At 40.7% G+C, this 19,684-nt stretch overlaps 3 protein-coding genes across 5 annotated transcripts; all 3 read left to right on the top strand.

Moving 5' to 3' along the window:
• Nucleotides 1–1,312: 1,312 nt before the first annotated feature.
• Nucleotides 1,313–4,623, top strand: prdx4 (peroxiredoxin 4). The gene is made up of 7 exons (XM_040032974.1): nucleotides 1,313–1,596; nucleotides 2,418–2,535; nucleotides 2,641–2,757; nucleotides 2,930–3,052; nucleotides 3,439–3,569; nucleotides 3,721–3,755; nucleotides 4,500–4,623. Exons 1-7 carry the CDS (start codon nucleotides 1,389–1,391, stop codon nucleotides 4,548–4,550), a joined length of 783 nt encoding a protein of 260 aa, XP_039888908.1. The 5' UTR covers nucleotides 1,313–1,388; the 3' UTR covers nucleotides 4,551–4,623.
• Nucleotides 4,624–5,783: 1,160 nt separating this feature from the next.
• Nucleotides 5,784–7,290, top strand: LOC120734274 (diamine acetyltransferase 1-like). Its single transcript, XM_040032975.1, has 6 exons — nucleotides 5,784–6,023; nucleotides 6,115–6,166; nucleotides 6,264–6,344; nucleotides 6,450–6,551; nucleotides 6,695–6,735; nucleotides 6,836–7,290. Exons 1-6 carry the CDS (start codon nucleotides 5,958–5,960, stop codon nucleotides 7,001–7,003), a joined length of 510 nt encoding a protein of 169 aa, XP_039888909.1. The 5' UTR covers nucleotides 5,784–5,957; the 3' UTR covers nucleotides 7,004–7,290.
• A 664-nt stretch (nucleotides 7,291–7,954) lies between these two features.
• On the top strand, nucleotides 7,955–19,108 carry LOC120734272 (zinc finger Y-chromosomal protein 1). Of its 3 annotated transcripts, none has more exons than XM_040032970.1 (8): nucleotides 7,955–8,417; nucleotides 10,763–10,859; nucleotides 11,117–11,434; nucleotides 12,595–12,744; nucleotides 12,879–13,007; nucleotides 13,100–13,234; nucleotides 13,377–13,520; nucleotides 16,123–19,108. In XM_040032970.1, exons 2-8 carry the CDS (start codon nucleotides 10,793–10,795, stop codon nucleotides 17,421–17,423), a joined length of 2,244 nt encoding a protein of 747 aa, XP_039888904.1. In that variant the 5' UTR covers nucleotides 7,955–8,417; nucleotides 10,763–10,792; the 3' UTR covers nucleotides 17,424–19,108. The 3 variants fall into 3 exon arrangements, with proteins under 3 accessions (XP_039888904.1, XP_039888906.1, XP_039888905.1); XM_040032971.1 differs by lacking the exon at nucleotides 7,955–8,417 and adding an exon at nucleotides 8,436–9,881; XM_040032972.1 differs by lacking the exon at nucleotides 13,100–13,234 and having other exon boundaries at nucleotides 7,960–8,417.
• The last annotated feature ends 576 nt before the right edge of the window (nucleotides 19,109–19,684 follow it).

The raw sequence follows: 19,684 nt of genomic DNA, 5'->3' as shown, positions 1-19,684 counted from the left end.
GTGAGAAAAGAAGCTCTTGTGAGGGTCCGTCAGGGACCTCAAACGTGTAAGATAAACGCTATGAAAGTTTTCTTTATCTGTCTGGTGCAATGAATAGCTGTCTCCCAGTACTCGGGACGCTCGTCATTGTTTTTGTTTGTCTTTTTTGTGTGCAAAGGTTCTGCAGTGTCATGGCTGCTTTTATGGACACCTTGGGTGCTTTGTCCTCCTCGGATATAATCATGATCTTCACAGCTGTAATGATGATGGAGTTGAGGCTGCTGGGGTGCTTATACAGCTTCACTCCCACTGCCATCAATGTCAAGAGGCAGTACTATAAGTAATCTGCGTGGAATTGTGCCATGGACCTGTCCACATCGACAAGCGCCTCCACATTTCTGGGGATTTAGGCAAACCTTTTGGCTCTCCTCATCCTTCTCAGCATCATTTTGGTCACATTTCTGTGGTGTGCCAGTCACTTGTATTTCTCTAAAGACTGCACAGCCTTCTATTTTTTAAATGGAAGGGGTTTTCTCCTTAGAACAACCCCAAGAGTTTTAGTATTTTCTTAGTTTTGGTATTTGAATTTTGATAAAGTTGTGGGGAAAATATTTCAGGAAGATCTTCTGAATCTACAGAATCTTGAAACATAAATATGTTAATATGTTAATATTACACAGTCAATTCTATTCAAGCATATGTAGGAAACTAAATTGTTTTAGTGTCAAGTTTCAAATGCATCAGTTTTCTAAATGTTAAAAATACAAACAAAGGCCACAGAATTTTAAGCATAGTTGACCAGAAAAGTTTGACCTTGAAGAAGAGGTCAGAAGTCCAAAGTAACGTGGTATTTAGAATACATCATTCTTTACATGTCTGTATGTTGTCAACACAAACAGTAATAAGCAGCATCACTTTCAATCCTATAAATGGCATTATTGTTACTTTGACCTTCAGATCAATCTATTGACCTTTAAGGAGAGGTCAGAGGTCAAATGTGGCATATTTTAAATCTGTATGTGGTCGCTCTAAGTTACAAGGCTCTTTATCAGTTCTTGACCAATAAAGCTTGATTTTGAAAACATTGGTGGATGTAAGCCAAACTTTAATGGACTGTTAACATTACCCCACTCCACACCTCGACAAAAATATATCAAAATCCATTCAAAACATTTCGAACTATCGTTTTTTCTAGATGAAAACTGGCACTGTGTGTGCACGCCAGTGATACACGCAGTACGTCTGATGGGCTAATTAATTCCAGAAGATGGCAGCAATGTGAAAACAAGGATGTCAGCTACTGGAAAAACCTGAGCGAAGAAGAAGAACAAGGAAGACTGCTCCAATCCTGCAGTAGGTCTGAGGCGCGTTGCTGCTGAGTGGCTACGTGCTGTTAAAGGGACGTAACAATGGAGTCTGCTTTCCACACTGATATGAAGGAGCTTTTCTGTGCTCTGTGCACCGCTCTGCTCCTCCTCGCCACGGTCACGTCTGCAGAGGAAAGCGCTCAGGTGAAAAACCCCCAGTGTCAAAGTTACGCGGGAGGACACGTCTATCCCGGAGAGGCTTTCCGTGTGCCCGTGTCCGACCATTCCCTCCACCTCAGCAAAGCCAAGAGTGAGTTTCTCTCATGCTTTCATCCAGAGAGTGCTGCTAAATTAGCATTTGCATATTTAAAGTGTGCACTGATTTAATTTTTTTTTTTTTTTTTTTTTTTTTTTGCTGCTTTCTCCTTCCTGTCAAACTACGACTAGCAGCTTGTGCATGTTGATGCAGCAGGCTGGTGCTGCACAGAGCACCCATGTTATGGTTTAATTTTGCAGTTATTGTTAAAATCCCCAGGTGATATCTTTATTTAAAGTTTAAGCCTAACCTGAACTCTCATGGTTTTTGTAGGACACGTCATACTCTGAAAATCTTGGCATGAGCACCTCTCCCCGCCCCTCTGACACATGACTGTGTGTGGCGCAGTACCTACACTTTTTAATACAGACCTGATAACATAAATAACACTACTTTCAAAATAATAAAAGGGGACCACTAAACTCATGTGATTATGTATGGGAGATTTACTGTGAAGATGTCTGAGTCATTTTCATTACTGCAGGTTTTTCCTCTTCCATATGGAAACATGAGTTTGTAGACTTTACCGGGCAAAGAGCGTAATTTTGCGCCTATTCCACAATTTGCATATTTATGACATGATGCAAATGTACTTTTTAAAAGGTTGGGGAAACCTTTTATCAGCTGAGACTAAAGAAGTCACTTGGATAAGTGACTAAATGTTTCTCCCACTGAAAACACTAAAAACGTCCAGATTAACAGAATCAACCTTTTGGGGCTTATTCCACTGGTTAAATACAGTGCACTGCTAGTTGTAGTACGAAATACGTTATATTGTGTCCCAGCGTTTAACTTGGTTTTTCGTCCTGGTTTAGTTTCAAAGCCTGCACCCCACTGGGAAGGAACAGCTGTCATCAACGGTGAATTCAAGGAGCTGAAGCTGTCGGACTACAAAGGCAAATACCTCGTTTTTTTCTTCTATCCCCTGGACTTGTAAGTACCATCGAATGCACGTTACATTATCACTTTGCACATTCTGCTGGGATTGCTGCACAGCGTTGTTCTCAAGTGAAAGCATTTGTTTTGTTTTTTCTGCAGCACATTTGTCTGTCCGACTGAGATCATTGCATTCAGTGATCGTCTGCACGAGTTTCAAGCCATCAACACGGAGGTGGTCGCTTGCTCAGTAGATTCCCAGTTCACACACTTGGCCTGGTGAGATTGCTGTTTCCATCACAATTTAATGGCTGAAGATCAACTCTAATAAAAACAGATGATGTTGTATTATTTTGCTCTACTACTTTAACCTTTTGTATGTACTTTTGATAGACTTTTATTCATTTTATGATAATGAAGACTGATGTTTTTTGCTTTCTGTTTTTTACAGGATCAATACTCCCAGGAAGCAGGGTGGACTTGGACAAATGAAAATCCCTCTGCTGTCTGACCTCACTCACCAGATTTCAAAAGACTATGGTGTCTACCTGGAGGACCAAGGACACACACTGAGGTGAAGTTATAGCCATCATCAAAGTTTTATAGCTTAAGCAGCTTAAAGAAATATTACTTATTATGTAGCATTGTTATGGCTCCTTGCTGTAAGTTAAAGGTTTTATTTGCAGTTGTAAAACTAATGGTTGCGATCAGTGTGTAAATGATAGATGGACTGGGTCTTATATAGTGCTTTTCAACCTTACCTGAGCACTCAAAGTTTGTTATACAATGTGCCTTATTCACCTTATGCAGGAAGGCTTAAATAGTTCTAGAACCACAAATGACATATATGAGGCAGAGTCCTGCTGCTGACATTTAGATAATTTACCCCCATGGAAACATTAACAGGAAGCATTGAGCAGCCACTCATGCTCTATTCTAACTCATCCATGTCTTCCTCAGGGGTCTATTCATCATCGATGGCAAAGGTATCCTGAGGCAGATCACTATGAACGATCTTCCAGTGGGAAGATCTGTGGATGAAACTTTGCGGTTGGTCCAGGCCTTCCAGTACACAGACAAACATGGAGAAGGTAAAACGATGGATTTTATTATTAGCAGCTGAAATGTCTGACTGTCTTTCGTTTATGCAGAATACCTAGAAACAAACAGCTGGCTGTCAGCTGAGTCTTTGAGCTGTTTCTTCTTTAAATTCTGACTAGTTCTGTGTTATTGTTTTCACAGTGTGTCCAGCAGGATGGAAACCAGGCAGTGACACAGTAAGTATCACTGGGCCAGTGACTAATATGGATCCTTAGGCACTAACTGCTATTGTCTTCCAGCATATTAAAAAAATATATACATATATCAGACAGGCAGCCATGTATTTGTAAAAACTGATGAGCTGTCTCAGGCTGATTGCCATAAAGAAGACTGTATACAAAGATGGATGTAGTTTCTGAGTCTGAAAAGTGAAAGCATGATGGAAGTGCTTTAAAATTGCATTGTTTCTGTTTAGCGGCCAGCAGGGGGCAGCACTAGTTGCAAAAAAGCATCTGACTGTGCAACAGGATTAGAAAATGATCCTGCTGCTCACGTGAACGATGATCTCAGTCTATAGTTTCAAGTCTTCTTAATGCATCATGATTTGATTTAGTAAATTATGGTCCCATTTAGAGTAACATAGACCTTATTATTGACAATTAGGTATACTATGAGATACATTGTCATTGTTTTTGCAAATCAGACCCACCACTTTTTTTTGTTGTTGTTATTCCTTCAAAAGAGGTTTTATTATTTATTTATTTAGTTAAAACAGTTCAGTTTGGCCTCGATGGTTGACCTTAAATTATTACCCAGCAATTACACTGCAAAGATAAGAATTCACCTTTTGCTAATTTCTTCCATTGTTAAGTGGGAATTGCACTATGACTAGTTTATTATCAGAAATCTACATTATGTGTCATATAGGTCTTATTACATGAAATGTGCTGCACACTAATTTAATGATTTCTTTTCCACAGATCATTCCTGATCCTTCAGGCAAGCTGAAGTATTTCGATAAACTGAATTGATCTATTTGTTTTCCCAGTCTCTGAAATCCAACACTTACACTTTAAAATTTCCAATAAAATGTGTTTTCCTAAACTGCTGTGTGTCTGGTCTCTTAAACCATGACGATGTTGAAAGTGATGTTGAAAAACTAGTTCATGCATTTATTACTTCTAGGCTGGACTATTGTAATTCATTACTATCAGGATGTCCTTAAAAACTCCCTGAAAAGCCTTCATCTGATCCAAAATGTTCTGCAGTGAGAGTACTGACAGGGACTAGAAACATTTGAACATATCCAGTGACTCCCAGATTCTGGAGATACAGAAATGAAACTACTCGTTTCCTCTCTGCTGTCTGTGCTTTGAATTTGATACAATGTAAATATGTGATGAACAAACATTTTGCTGTAAAAAAAACAGCCCCAGGCTGTCCAGCATGTGCAGTGAATAATGCAGGTAATGCCTTCAGCATTTACTTAGCACGCTGAAAATGCATTTAATCATTCTCGTTTATAGCTGCAATATGCAAACTTCACTGTGACCTTTGGGCAGCATGATGGCCCGTTGGCTACACTGTTGCCTCACAGCAAGAAAGTCCTGAGTTCAAATTCAGTCTTTTTGTAGATGCACTTGTTTTTAAAATGCTTTTAAGGACTATTGCAGCAGGGCCCTGCTTGCTTGTGCTTTGCAAGAGAAACAAATGCATGCAAAAGTATCAGTGCCACTGTGATTTCAAGGGTAAAATTTGCTCTTGAATGAGTAAAACAAACTCAAATGTTTCATAAAATAAGTTAACTGAAGTTTGTTTGTCAGCTGCTGGTTACTAACTTGATCACCTATAGATAATGTTCATCCTCATCCACACCCCTCTTTTTTTAAGCTGTTAAAAGCAGGTTATATAACCTTTTATATAAACTGTTTTTCTTTTCCCACAATGCAAATAACAGCATCTGAATGCAAAGAAGCAATAAGTTTTGGCAAGGGAAGAACAACCGGCTCAATGTTATGGGTTGATTTTGTATTTAAAATATTTTACACTCATTTTCAAAAGTGGGTTATTCTTTACTCAGCATAACAGATGTGCTTGGCTTTTTTTTCTTCTTAGGTCTGGTTAATATTAACCTTTTAAACAACATTCAAATGTCGTCCAGTCAACACAAAGATAAGGGACGAGCAGAAAAGGAAAAGAAACAGGATGTAATGAGCTGTTTGCCCATATATGGGTCACCTTTCTCTAGGATGTATAAAAGAGAAGCGTATGAAGCTGCTCTGCCACTCTGCAACGCAGCCAATGCAGTTCTGTGTATGTTGGTTTTCCCATTTCATTGTCGGGGGGTAGACTCCTGAGGAGCGGATGAAGAAACAAATTTTGCTTTTGTTTACATTCAGAGGATTAGTGCGCAAAGGGAAAAGGGGTAAAAAGAGAAAATGGCCAGTTTTATATTACGGACAGCTGAACCAAAGGATGTCTCAGATATCCTGCGACTCATAAAGGTAAACCATATGTGAACTGATAATACTTCAAGCCTTTAACTGGGAGTGTGCTTAACTAACAGAAATATGACTAAATGACCTTGCCTTTTAGGAGCTTGCTAAATTTGAAGAGATGGAGGAGAAGGTGATGCTGACAGAAAAAGGTGCTGTGATTTAGCTTCACGATGAAGTTTGCATTGATCTGGAGTTTGAGAAAGCTTAAAGATTTAATAATGTTATGGGTTTTTTTGTTTTTTCCAGATCTGCTTGAAGATGGCTTTGGGGATCATCCATTCTACCACTGTTTGGTTGCTGAAGTCCCAAACGAGAAGAGCTCAGAAGGTAAAAATGCGCCTCTTAAAAATATTCTCATATTTCTCAGGAGCTATTAATGTTGTTCATGGGTCTGATCCACTATTTAATCCCCTGCTCTGTGTTTTCTTCAAGGGTACACTGTGGTTGGGTTTGCTATGTACTACTTTACATATGACCCATGGATTGGAAAGCTTCTGTACCTGGAAGATTTCTTCATCATGCAGGAGTTTCGTGGTATGTTTGATGAAAAGTTTTATTGCAGTGCTAAAGGTTAATGACTAACAGAGGAGAGACTTCTTTCCTACTTTGCGGGACAATTTGTACTCATTGCCAAAGAACTTTCTTAATTGCTCCATGAACACGTAATCTTTCACCAGGTCTTGGCATCGGTTCAAAAGTCCTGAAGGTGCTGAGCGAGGTACTTTTAACATTGCACACTTCAACATTTTTCTGTTGACAGAGTCACCTTTATTTCAGCTGCATTCACGCGTGCACTTTTCTTTTCTCCTTTTTCCTAGACGGCAGTGAAGACCCGCTGTAGCGCCATGCATTTTATAGTAGCAGAAAACAACACCAAGTCTATTGAGTTCTACAAGAGAAGAGGTGCAGCGGATCTGTCCTCTGAGGAGGGGTGGCGTCTTTTTGCCATTGAAAAGAAAAATCTGCTGAAAATGTCTGCCAAATAGAGTTTGCCACTCTTAAACTTGTACTGATGTCTGGTGATAGCAGTGAACTTTGCTCTATGTGATCAGTGACTTGGAGCAGCCTCAATAAATGCATTTATCAATCAGCTGTTCCCTTCTGATCACAAACCATGTCTGGGACTTTTGAGGTCATTGCTAAATTTACACTGATCTCGGAAGTTTGATGAATGAACACTGAAACGTGATAATTACATGGTAATAATCTAACACAGCTGGAAAGTTTGTGAGACTTGAACAAGCATGCTAATAAATACATTAATAAATATAGATTTTATGTGTTTGGGATTTTCCATCACAACCTACATATTATCCTGTGCCTCTTTGCTATGTTGCCTTTCCCAAGCTGACTAATATTATAGTGCTTTTTAAAAATCATATGCACATTGTAATTCAATCAGACCTTAGAATTATAATACGGCATTAAGAGTTTCTGGGATCATTTTACTCATTAAATGCTGAAATGTCACAATATAAGAGAAAACAAAAGGCCCTCTTACATACAGTAATTTTAACAAAAGTGAAAGTGTAGAAGTGTGTATGCATAAAGATAAGTATGGAGAAGCTGTTACTATTACTGATTAACTGCAATAAAAACCCTATCAGTAGCTAAAACGGCAACATATTTATAACTGATGGATGCATTTCAGATATTTTCTAATTTCTGGAAATTTTTAACTGCACTTTAGTTTTATTTTCTTTTTAGATCACTTTTAATGGAGTTCAAAAGAAGCGCAGTTAACACATTATTTGGGAGAACATAAACTACCCAGGTACAGTTGTGCTGCAGATGTGGGGAAAAACAGCTATACTTGTAGGCTTAACAAAACTGCAGAAGTGATAGGTTCATTCATAAAATAGGGCAGTCGTCGGTTTGTTTAAATGTTGAAGCAATGCTCTCTATCTTGAGGTCATAGTTTAATTGTCCTTTTATTGTGATGCACTCTGTTGTTTGGCGCGAACTGACGTAGTCCTCAGTCAAATTACTTGCTGATACACCGAGCCATGGAGCATAAACTAATTAGAGTTACCGCTGCAGCGCACGCTTTCACACGACCCGCGTTGTTCTTTAGATTATGGCCTGTTTGGTGCCTGTCGGGCTGATTTCCACCACAACCCTTCCGCATTTTCCTGCTGCTCTCGGGCTGTGACGTGTCGTGCTGACGGCGGCCTCGGAGCTGGAGGAGCGGGGGGCTGTAGCATGACAAGATCTGGCTCGAGACGTCCTGCTTTGCTTTCAGCGGTGCTCCTGAATCAACCCCTAACCCCTCCTTCTCTTCTCCTCTCCGGCCCGCCCAAATAACACAAAATTCCCGACTGAATCCTGCCCGAGTCTGGGGGAACCAGGCGGCCTGGGAAGCCGAGGAGCGGACAGAGGCATCCCTGCAGCACGAATCTGGTACGCGGCTCGTTTTTGTGCCAAAGGCGTCCGATTTCAGAGCTGTGTTTGCATTTGTACGTGCCCGTGGCCTTTTGTTTTTTACATGCATGTTGTATTTTAATTTATTTCTTTATTTTTTCTGAGAGGCCGCAAAGGGTTGGGCCTTTTCTTTTCTGGGCCGGGGCCTCAATAGAGGCCGTAATTGGCAAATCAGGCCTATCCCGTTAGCTAGCGAGCCACCCGGAAAAAAGGGATTGTATATTCGTCTGTCGTAGTTGACCATCGGCATTTGTTATCGATAGCTGACGGCTGATATGCAACGCACCATTCAGCCTCAGTTTCGTCTGACACCTTGTCGTCGCCCAGGAGTAGTTTAATAAACGTTAAAATTAGCATTCGTCCAGCAGTTAAGCTAACAAAATGGCGGACGCTTGTGTGATGGAAATTGGTTGTAGAAAAGGTATGTGTGTGTGTGGGTTCAGCCCTCCTCTAGCTAGCTGGCCGGTACAGAGCGACATAAGTGTGCACTTAACGAAAGCCTCGTTTCTTTGCATCTTTATCTTTTCGCATCTGTATGTGTGCGTGCAATCAGCCTTTTCTAAACGTCTGTTTGCACCGTGACAGTCGGGCTTTGCATGTGTAATCAGTGCTAATCTTCCTCCAGTGGTCAATTGAAGACATTGCCGTGAATCACCTCATCGGGATTTGTGTTGTGCTATAGATTTCTCGTAGTGTGTCCGATCGCCCGAGTTTTTAAAATTAATTATTTTTTTTATGTGATGTCGGTGTCTTTTGAGCACAAGTGATGCGGGGTTGTGCCGCACATCTTCCTCACACCGTTGTCATCTTTTTCCACCTGGAGGTGGGGGGATGGTACATTCAGTGGAAATTAAATGGCAACCCGGTTGCATCGTTTTCTGTTTACACCTCAGTGTTCCCTTGTGTTAGTTTCAGAGAGATATGTGTTGTTTTTCTTGTCCTACATTAGCTCAACTTTACCTCCATTTTTTGGGTGGGGAGGCGAAACGTGTCTTTGATTCTGTTAACTGTAGTGATGCGGGCATGACAATAATGGCACTGGTCATTTTAGTTTCTGTCCGTTATCGCATACACGAGCTAACAGTGTAAAGCACATTTTATTTATTATTATTTTTTAATGTTGTGGTGTCCCTTTTAAAAATAGGTTAAAACCACTAAGCTGAAGTCGTGGGTTTTTGTGTGTGTGTGTGTGTGTGTGTGTGTGTGTGTGAATTAAAGGTCAAATAATTTGGATCTTCACAAAGAAACACTGCGTGAGCCAAGGCAAGGCTACAGCGCGATTTTAACCGGGGTTGTTCTTGATAAAGTTCGATTCAAAAGTTGGTTTATAGAGTACTGTGAGGTAACAATCAAGTCTTTGAAGCCTGATTTGGATGCTTGACGGCTTTTAATGCTCCAGGGCAGAGAAGAGCACACTTTCTATGGGACAAAACGAGAACTGAGGTTAGTGAGTGTACACCATGTTTACAGTATCAAGCCCACAGATGCCCATACATGCCCCGTTTGCTGTAAAGTGAATCTTGAAAGGATACGCATTAACTATTATGGTGGTAGCAGGGAATTGTGCAGCAAAGGCCAGTGATGGAGGAGTGTGGGTGACTGTAGAAAAGCATGGACTCAACCAAAGTGGGGGAAAAAAAGATGACTTTTAAAAGTTGATTTAATATACTTTATGCTTCTCTGTTGAGGGCTTCTGAAGTGGAGCATATCATAAAAAGTTTGAGAACCACTTTGTTAAGGAACTGCTCAAGCTACAGTACTTGTACAATGCCAGGCCACTGGTCTGTATCATGTGAATCACGTTACAGTGATTCAACAAGTTATACTAAGTCTTTTTTTTGAAAACACGCTGGATGCCAGGCACATTAGGGACTTCATGGGGTAGTGTGCAAAAGAAATGACACCAGCATTGTTGGGCTAACATTTGGCGGTGTTGGCCACGTTTGCATTAGCAGCTCATGTGGTAACTCTGACAAATTGAAATGGATTTAAAGCAGATTTGGGACATAAACATATGATTTTTAAAAAAAACAAAAAAAAAACAAAAACTTTTTTAGTTCCAGTGGCTTGAGGCTGTCAAAGCAGCAGTGTTTTCATCACATATCTGTGTGTGTGTGTGTGTGTGTGTGTGTGTGTGTCTGTCCTGAGTAACCTGGAGTGGCTGCTCTGAGTGTCATACAGAAAAGCATAACCGTACACCTGTAAAATATTGTATAAGAAGGGCAATGGTGTGTAACAGCATTACAATATATAAGTAACCTATTATCTGCATAATTTTCTGCCTGTGCTTACTTTATACTAAGCTGTCTATCATTTGGTTTCAGCTGTCCAGTAACAAATGCAGTGCGAGGACAATGGATGAGGATGTCACCAGGCTTGCAATACATTCTGAAGAGCCTAAAATAATATTGCACGGATCGGGTAATTAACAATGCTTATACTTACAGAGTACGTCTTGCTGGTATGAGAAGTACAATAGTACTAGCAGGATTTCTTTCTTTTTTGTGGTTAGCCAGATAACTTTAAATATTTGAGTGAAAGTGTTGTTTGGAAGGAGATGACATGACCATCCAGAGCAAAGTCATATTATGACTGTATGACCATTTAAATCATTATCACACAATAAACCCTTGCTCTTCACTGTTATCTGGTTAACCATGCAATCCTGCTTCTTCTAGATGAAGGTGGTGCCGGCGGGCAGGAGTTTGTTGTGGAGCTTCAAGAGACTGTGTTGGTGTCAGAAGGCGAAGGGGAAGGCATGGCAGTTCACAGGTTCGCCCCAGACGAGCTTGTGATCCAGGATGCTGTTGAGGATGTGGTTTCTGAGTATGTGCACTGCGATGAAGATGAAGATGTTGCTGTAGAAACCTGTGTGATGGCTCTGGACGGTGAGGAGGAAGGTGTTGCCATGGGAGACATCCCTGAAGATGGGCTGGACCCAGAGCAGCAGGAGGACGATGACCAAGATGGCTGTGGAGATTATCTAATGATATCCTGTAAGTTTACTAGACTGTGCTGCATTTACACTTAGCATACATGTCTTTGGTTTGTTGTATTATTATTATTATTATTATTATTATTATTATTATCTGTATAATATCTGTCGCTTGGAGAGATGGAAAATTTATATGCATTTGCGGTGTATTTAAAAGGAAACATCCATGTAAATGACAGGACGAAAGGTTTAAATCTACAGTGTAGGCTAACATGCACCTTCCCACCTGCAGCAACGTAGACCTCAACAACTAATGTAAACACAGTTTATAGATTAGCACAGTGATAGTACCCCTGTGAAATTAAATCAATGGGTTTTAACCATATGTAGCTTGCTCATTGTCCTGTGGCAGCCCAACTGCCATGGTGGTGGCAGATGGCTGCCCCTCCCTCAGCCTGGTTCTGTTAAAGGTTTCTACCTGTTGAAAGGGAGTTTTTCCCTCCCACTGTCACTCAGTGGTTGCTCATAGGGGATCGTATGATTGTTCAGCTTTTCTTATAAATAAAACTGAATTGAATAAGCAAATCTTTCTCATTTTCAATGTGTTTTTGAATGTGTCAAGTTTTCCTTGTTATTATATATTGTACAAGTTGAAGCACTTATGTGTTTGGCTTAGTTTGCCTTAGTTACTTTGCACATCCAGCTACATAACTACTGCACGTGTACATCCCTGCTGGGGAAAAATATCACACTTATAGCCACATAATGAGCTGAGGTGGTCAGTTTTTGTTTTTGTTTTTCCCAGGCTTATTTAAAATTACAAAATTGTGGACAGACACACTGTACAACTTCTTTCTCTTGCATAGTAGTAGTTTGCATTGAAACAAAACAAAAGATCAGTTTTTTTTTTTTTTTTTTTTTGGGAGGGGAGACTCATTTACTCTTTCCCTGAGTACCTGGAGATTTGCTTCATAAATGCTATGAAGATGTCAGTTTGAAAAGGTGGAATTGAAGGGTTTTTTGTTGCTGTTTTTTTTATAAGCGATCATACTAAATCATAAGTTTTGATCTTTAGATTTAATATTTAAGTTTCTTAAATGATTGAGTATCTTATTTGCACTAATTTCATGTAAATATTTCCAGTATGTCATAATTTACACTGCTACAAAGTCTCTGCTGGTGACTCTGTTTAATCAAGTCTGATGTGTGTCCCTTTGCTAGTGGATGAAGCTGGTAAAATGGTGTCTGAGGATGGAACAGAGGTGACAGTGGAAGGAGCTGTGGAGGACCAGGAAGTGGAGAAAGATGAGGATGGACAAGAGGTGATAAAGGTCTACATCTTCAAGGCTGATTCTGGGGAAGATGACATGGGTGAGTGGCAGTTAGCTTTCTGTTAATAAAAGAATCATGATAATAAATAATACTGGGTGAATCCTGCAGAAAGCCTTTCTATTTGGGTCTATTTTTCAGAAAGTAGAGAACTGAACTTAAGTTTCATTGTGCAGGAGAATCTGTTGACATCAGTGACGGGGACACAGAGAACGTTGCGTTAACAGAGTCTTCGGGCCATACGCTCAGAGAGAAGATGGTTTACATGTCTGTCGGGGATTCTCATCACAATCAAGGAAACCACGGTGAGTCATCTGGATGCAAGGAGCGGGGACAGCTGTCATGAAACTGAACGTCACCAGTTTTTTGGTTTTGTACCTGTTGGGCTCATCTACAGGTGGGTCCAAGGTGACTGATGAGGTTTATATGGAGGTGGTGGTAGGAGGCGAAGAGCCAGTAACTCACGACCGCTCGTATGACAGCGTGTCTCTAAGCAAGGACTTCATGCCTGTGGCCTGGGCAGCTGCTTATGGTCAGCACCCTTGTCTATTAAATTGCTTTAAAAACCACACTGGAAGCCTGTGCATCAACCACGTCTCTTGGTGTCCTGGTTAAGCTTTACACGCACCGGTTTTGTTTGTTTATATGCCAAAGATGTGCCGTTTTTCTCACAGGTGCAGAAGATAGCGAGAGTTGTGAGAACCGGAACGGTGCAGCCAGCGCGCTGCTGCATATCGACGAATCGGACGGGGTGGACGAAATCAACAGACAGCGCAACAAGACCAAGAGGCGGTCAGAGCCTCGACAAGTCCAGACAGGTGAGAACAGCACAAATCAGACACAGACTTCTCAGGCTTGTTTGGATAAAAATGAGGATTTGTCTAGGTTTTTTTTTTTTTTTTTTTTTTTTTTAGGACTGAATAGCAGAAGAGATGATGAAAGCAGCGGCTCTATCAGTAACAATTAATTTTGAGATATAGTGAGTTTTTTACACCAGTGCTCTTTTTATTTAAGTAAATTAGAGTGTGGTATAACTAAGCATAGTTGTCATTTTCACATTGTTGGCTGTGCATATTTCTACAGTTTGTACAGCACCATCCAAACCAGTTCAGTGTGTTAGAAGCAACAACTTCTTCTGATCTTGTTTAATAGTTGTTGACGAGCAGCTTCAGTGTGCATTACCGCCCAAAATCATGCCTGTTCATATTTGGCATTAGCACTCAATATTATACATAATATGATTTTTATTTTTTATAGTGGTTAGCACAGTTTAAAAGGGCTCATTGTTTATGACTTCCCTTCTAGCGGCAGTTAACTAGTTTATCCGGTTTATTGTACCGATGTGCTGTTTTGATGACACCTCTTTATTTAAATACGATTGTCTCTGAGCAGTAAAAGCTGGTTGACATTGAATTCAGATTTTATTTGTACACTAAGCTTGATTAAAAGCACACAATTACTGTGTGCTGCTGCACAGTACATGTTCTACTTTTGTTGCTTTGATTTTCAGTTCAGTTCATATTCGATATTATACAGCTAAACATTTAATTTATATATATATATATATATATATATTAGGGGTGCAACGATACACAAAATTCACGGTTCGGTTCGATACTTTGGTGTCACGGTTCGATATTTTTTCGATACAAAAAAAAATGTTAATGCCTTTTTAATTTGTCATTTATTAAAATTATAAATATATATTTTAACTCAAAAGTACAGTTTTTAAATTTAACCCTAACCCTTGTGCGCGTTTTTTATTTTGACAGCGAATGCGCACCTGCGGACCACTTATGTGCAGCCCTGGTTATTTAGCTCGTCATATTGCAGCCACAGAAATTATTTTGTCCATGAAACCATAAAGCTGCACTTTCTTTTTGCCTTATAGTCTGATTTGTCATAACTTCTCCGTTTTGTGGTAAGCTTTTCTTTGGCTGTCACTTCTTCACCCCGACCTGTCTTATTTAGCTCAGCAGAACTGAAATGCTTTTACACGCTCACTCACATAAGCTCAGCGATTCTCTGCGCGATCAACCTCTCACATGTTTAAGCTGCGGGAGATTTCACTTGTCATGTTTGCATAGTAAGCTAACGATTAATAAGACGATGTCAGAGGAATTGGTGCACAAATTATCATCACTCACAGATCAGTGCTGTCGCTCTCTATACACAGTTCACACATTGCAAAGTGAAAGCAAAAAACAAGCGCAAATTCAAACGCGATTTCAATATGTCACATATTGACAGTGGCTCACCGATGCCAATGACATAATTACCCAGCTACATTTCTGAAAGAATGCAAAAGCATTGACATATATTTTCCTTCCTACAATAGCCCGACGGGCAGCGTAGCCCGTCTGAAAAAAATCGCTAGCCCCAGGACGTCGGGCTAGCGATTTTGCGAGCCCTGTATCTGATTGAGGAATTACTCATCTTTGGAAAAGAGAGTTTATTACAGAGAAATGTCTCTTTCCAAAATAAAAGCTATACTATCCGCTTCTTCTGGGCTATATTCTCAGCAGCATAAGGAGAATCATGTGCTAACAGCTGTCTAAATGACTCGGCTAAAGTTAGTAGCATGCTTGTTGTTTTTGTCTTTGCACTAGGATGATGTCGGCGTAAATGTGCAGTCATATTCGTTGTGTTCCCACTAGTGCTTTCAGGTTAATCTCGTTGAAATGACCTTAACGCCACAACACGGCAAATCTCCGTTAACGAGCTACCGCCGATCGCCCCGTACATGGGGCTAGACGGCCAACACGTTAACGAGCTAACTGCGCTAACACACTAGTTCCCACCCATTAAGCATTGCGTGGCACAGCCAACATACTGTTTTACTTTAGTCCATGACTCGCTTACCTTCAGGGTCATACGTCACATGAAAACCAAAATAATTCCAAACGCCAGATCTGAATGAGAGTGGGGGGGGGTCCATCTTGCAAGGAGAGCTTAACTTCTGTCTTGCTAGCTTGCCCTGGCTCTTCCTTCTGACGATGCTGTCTGTGTTGAGCGCTCAGTGAATCTGCGTTCGACTACTCCGCCTAGGCTGCACTGTCGAGCGCAGATCCACTGAGCGCTCAACACAGACAGCATCGTCAGAAGGAAAGTTGATAAAATACATTACAAATGTTGTATTGTTCGATACATATGCGTACCGAACCGAAAGCACTGTATCGAACGGTTCAATATCGATACGAATATCGTTGCACCCCTAATATATATATTTATTTATTTATTTATTTATTTATATTTCACCAGTATTGAAATATTGAAGATAAACACTGCTCATCAAAAAAAACAAAACAAAAAAAGCTTCTGTTTATGAAGGAAATGACCAGCGATGTGGTCATTTCCTTCTCCCTTTTATTTTTTTTCTTTTTCTCAAATTGAATTTTAATTTTTTCTCTTTCTCTCCAGCCATTATCATCGGTCCATATGGTCAGCCCCTCACCGTTTACCCCTGCATGCTCTGTGGTAAGAAGTTCAAATCACGAGGCTTCTTGAAACGCCACACCAAGAACCACCACCAGGATGTTTTGACCAGGAAAAAGTACCAATGCACAGACTGTGATTTTACCACCAACAAGAAAGCCAGCCTCCACAATCATATGGAGGTGCATGCTCTGAGCAGCAAGGCCCCTTTCGAGTGTGAAATGTGTGGCAAGGAGTTCCACCAGCAGGCGGCACTATTTTCTCACAGACTGCAGCACCACCACCGGGAGCCCAAGAGCCAACCACCCCCACCGCCCACCAAGATGCATAAATGCAAGTTTTGTGACTATGAAACTGCCGAGCAAGGGCTGCTCAATCGACACTTATTGGCAGTTCACAGCAAAAGCTTCCCCCACATCTGTGTGGAATGTGGCAAAGGCTTTCGACATCCTTCGGAGTTAAAGAAACACATGCGCACTCACACCGGCGAGAAGCCTTACTCCTGCCTGTACTGCGACTATAAGTCAGCCGATTCCTCTAATCTCAAAACGCACATCAAGACTAAGCATAGCAAAGAGATGCCATACAAATGTGAGCGCTGTTTCCAGACGTTTGCAGAGGAGGAGGAGTTAATGCAGCACGGATTAACGCACGAGGAGAATAAGACCCATCATTGTGCCCACTGTGATCACAAAAGTTCCAACTCCAGTGACCTGAAGCGTCACATCATATCTGTTCATACCAAGGACTATCCCCACAAATGCGCCGTTTGTGGGAAAGGCTTCCACCGGCCATCTGAACTGAAGAAGCACTCGGTATCCCACCGTACTAAGAAAGTCCATCAGTGCCGGCACTGCAACTTTAAAATCGCAGACCCCTTTGTTCTCAGTCGCCACATCTTGTCAGTCCACACAAAGGAGCAACAGGCCTCACCTGAAAAGAGTGAGACCAAGAGGACAGAAACGCACACTCCTGCTGTGACGCCGAAAAAGTCCGGGCCCAGCGGGTCGAGCAGCTCTGGTCCGCCGGCAAGAGTTAGCGCGGCCAGCTTAGCCAGCAGCGTGACTGTAGTTATTGGCAAAGGACAAAAAGAAAGGCGGATTTACCAGTGCCAGTACTGCGACTACAGCACCGGCGACGCGTCGGGTTTCAAGCGTCACGTGATTTCCATTCACACAAAGGACTACCCGCACCGCTGCGAGATCTGTTCGAAGGGCTTCCGACGACCCTCGGAGAAGAACCAGCATATCATGCGTCACCACAAAGACGTGGTGCAGGCAGAGTGACTCTGACCGAGCCAAATACTGTGCCACAGCAAAGAACAATGTTGAAGCATCCGTCAAGCATCCGTCAGACCCCGACCACCGCGCCCTCGGCACGTCGCCATTCACATTGAAGTAGTGCGGAGTGTGTGCTGCACTCGGTCCATTCTGTTGTTTTGCTCTTTTTAAATCCTCGGCCTACTGTTTGTTCAGATATGTATACACGTGTAGATAACATTAATGCTCTGTCAGAGTTAGCAAACCAAGCCCCTCTGTAGACTCGCACTTTTAACTGCATGTCCCTTGGTGGTGACAGTGTGCATGGCAGATTGTGCAGATGTCTCTTTGTAGATACACTTTTTTTTTTTTTTTTTTTTTTTTTTTACACTTTTGCAAATAGCAATCAGTTCTCAATCACAATGGTCCTAATTATTTGTCTTAAAAACAGATGTGTAATTTTAAAAATGTTTGCATAATTTTCTTAAAATGTATTTAACAGCAGTTTGGATTAACAACCTGTTTCCAGTAGCACTTGGTAAAAGCGTGTGTGTGTGTGTGTGCGTGCGTGCGTGGGAGAGAGAGAAAGAAACAGAGGGAGCTTGAGGGACAAAAAAAGCAGCGCAGCCGTTGTGCTTCCTTTGCTCTGACCCGACCACTTTGTAACATAATGCTTCCTGGTGCGTTGACTAAACTCACAAATACAGGCAGAGGGGGAGTCACTCTAAGCTTCGTCGGCAGGGGGTTTATGCTCATTGATTTGCTACAAAAATACAGTGAGAAACTGGATGCATCATGTTGGTGAATAAGGTTTCACACGTGCACACAAATCCGAACGCTGTCACTTGCCCTCAATGCTTGGTTATCAAATGTCCAATATTTCTGTTACAAGTCCAAAAGCGTACTGTACGTTGTTCAGAACAAGTGCCCAAAGCTGTAGAGATGACACCCTCACTAACAGTATTTTTTTTTTTTTTTTTTTTTTTTTTAAATTTTGTTAACGCATTAATGCTTTCTCGGAAGTGAAATCCTTTTCATTTGACATGACTTTTTCTTTTTTTTTCTTTTTTTTTTTCTTTTTTTTAATATGTGAAGAGAGGAAAATGTTTCCTCCTCAATTTCTTTTGAAAACTGATGAACTGTTCATAAAAATGGTTTTTTTGTAACGATTGACATATCTTTTAAATCACTGAAAAAGGGTAATCTGCAAGTATCAGTATGCTACCAATGTTAGACTGGGTTATAAAAAATATGCCAGATCAGTGTCCTAATATAAGTGTCTGGTCTAAATGAGAGTTGAATAGTATATCTGGTGCTGCTGTTATAAAACTAAGGACTGAACTCTTTGATTTCTCCTACACAGATGTACTTTTGCCTGTAGAAAGGGAAACATGTATATCTTTTTAGATGCAACTTCAGAAGACAGGTGCTGGTGGTGTACATGTACTTTTGGCTTTTTTTTTTTTTTTTTTTTTTTTTTTTCCCATTTTTAGTTATCACCTGTGATTATCTGTTTTATATTTATTTCATTTACAAGTTGTTGTATAGTTAAGTGTAACTAGACTTCTATGGGACGTAAATTATTGTTTTGTATACAGATCTGTACAAAGCGTGTAGATGTAAACACTTGATTAAAAAGGAGATCTCAACTGTGTTGTTATGGATGTACTTCAATCTATTTGTTAAAAAAGAGAATAAAGTAAAGTATTTTAGCTGTTTCGGAGTTTTTGTTTGCCAGCAAATGGTTTGATTCAATTCAGTTTTATTTATATGGAGTCAAATAATAACAACAGTTGCCTCAAGGCGAAAGGCCCTAGAATAGCCCCACGTTTGGCCAGGTGATGCTTAAATGGAAGGAGTAATAAGGGGATCATTTATTTTTATAAAATCTGAATGTTTTGGAAGCATGATAATATTTTCAGCCAGTCTCCAAGTAGAACTGCCTGAACTTGCAGTGAATACAACTTTACCGAACACAAGTGTAGAATTAGACATTTTGCCTTTTCATACAATCTGTTAACAACAAAGCTTTGACTGCCCCTGTTGTTGATGGTGTAAGTCAGGTAGTGCTCATCATACTTCACATCAGCTATGCACAAGTCAGAGTGTCCACAGACTTTCAATAATAAAGCCAAGTAGATGATGTAAAAATAGGAATGTTAAATAGTGCATTCATAATCAGTTGTATGTGTCAACTATGTGGGCACCTCAGTCTTGTTGGGATGAAGGAAAGTTGTGTAACATGTACCATAAGGGCTTCAAAGACATCGTTTAAACAGTAGTCGTCT

Source organism: Simochromis diagramma, unplaced genomic scaffold (assembly GCF_900408965.1).
Source record: "Simochromis diagramma unplaced genomic scaffold, fSimDia1.1 OVJJ01000216.1, whole genome shotgun sequence".
In the NCBI taxonomy this organism is placed as follows: Eukaryota; Metazoa; Chordata; class Actinopteri; order Cichliformes; family Cichlidae; genus Simochromis; species Simochromis diagramma.
This window is presented reverse-complemented; position numbering and strand designations above follow the sequence as displayed.

What these genes read in the sequence shown, in the direction of transcription:
- LOC120734274 (XM_040032975.1), top strand. Translation starts at nt 5,958, where the DNA reads ATGGCCAGTTTTATATTACGGACAGCTGAACCAAAGGATGTCTCAGAT. An exon ending in CATCATGCAGGAGTTTCGTG is followed by an intron (nt 6,552 to 6,694) that starts GTATGTTTGATG and finishes ATCTTTCACCAG; the next exon opens with GTCTTGGCATCGGTTCAAAA. An exon ending in TCCTGAAGGTGCTGAGCGAG is followed by an intron (nt 6,736 to 6,835) that starts GTACTTTTAACA and finishes CCTTTTTCCTAG; the next exon opens with ACGGCAGTGAAGACCCGCTG.
- prdx4 (XM_040032974.1), top strand. Translation starts at nt 1,389, where the DNA reads ATGGAGTCTGCTTTCCACACTGATATGAAGGAGCTTTTCTGTGCTCTG. An exon ending in CACAGACAAACATGGAGAAG is followed by an intron (nt 3,570 to 3,720) that starts GTAAAACGATGG and finishes TTGTTTTCACAG; the next exon opens with TGTGTCCAGCAGGATGGAAA. An exon ending in GGAAACCAGGCAGTGACACA is followed by an intron (nt 3,756 to 4,499) that starts GTAAGTATCACT and finishes TCTTTTCCACAG; the next exon opens with ATCATTCCTGATCCTTCAGG.
- LOC120734272 (XM_040032970.1), top strand. Translation starts at nt 10,793, where the DNA reads ATGGATGAGGATGTCACCAGGCTTGCAATACATTCTGAAGAGCCTAAA. An exon ending in TCACAATCAAGGAAACCACG is followed by an intron (nt 13,008 to 13,099) that starts GTGAGTCATCTG and finishes GCTCATCTACAG; the next exon opens with GTGGGTCCAAGGTGACTGAT. An exon ending in GCCTCGACAAGTCCAGACAG is followed by an intron (nt 13,521 to 16,122) that starts GTGAGAACAGCA and finishes CTTTCTCTCCAG; the next exon opens with CCATTATCATCGGTCCATAT.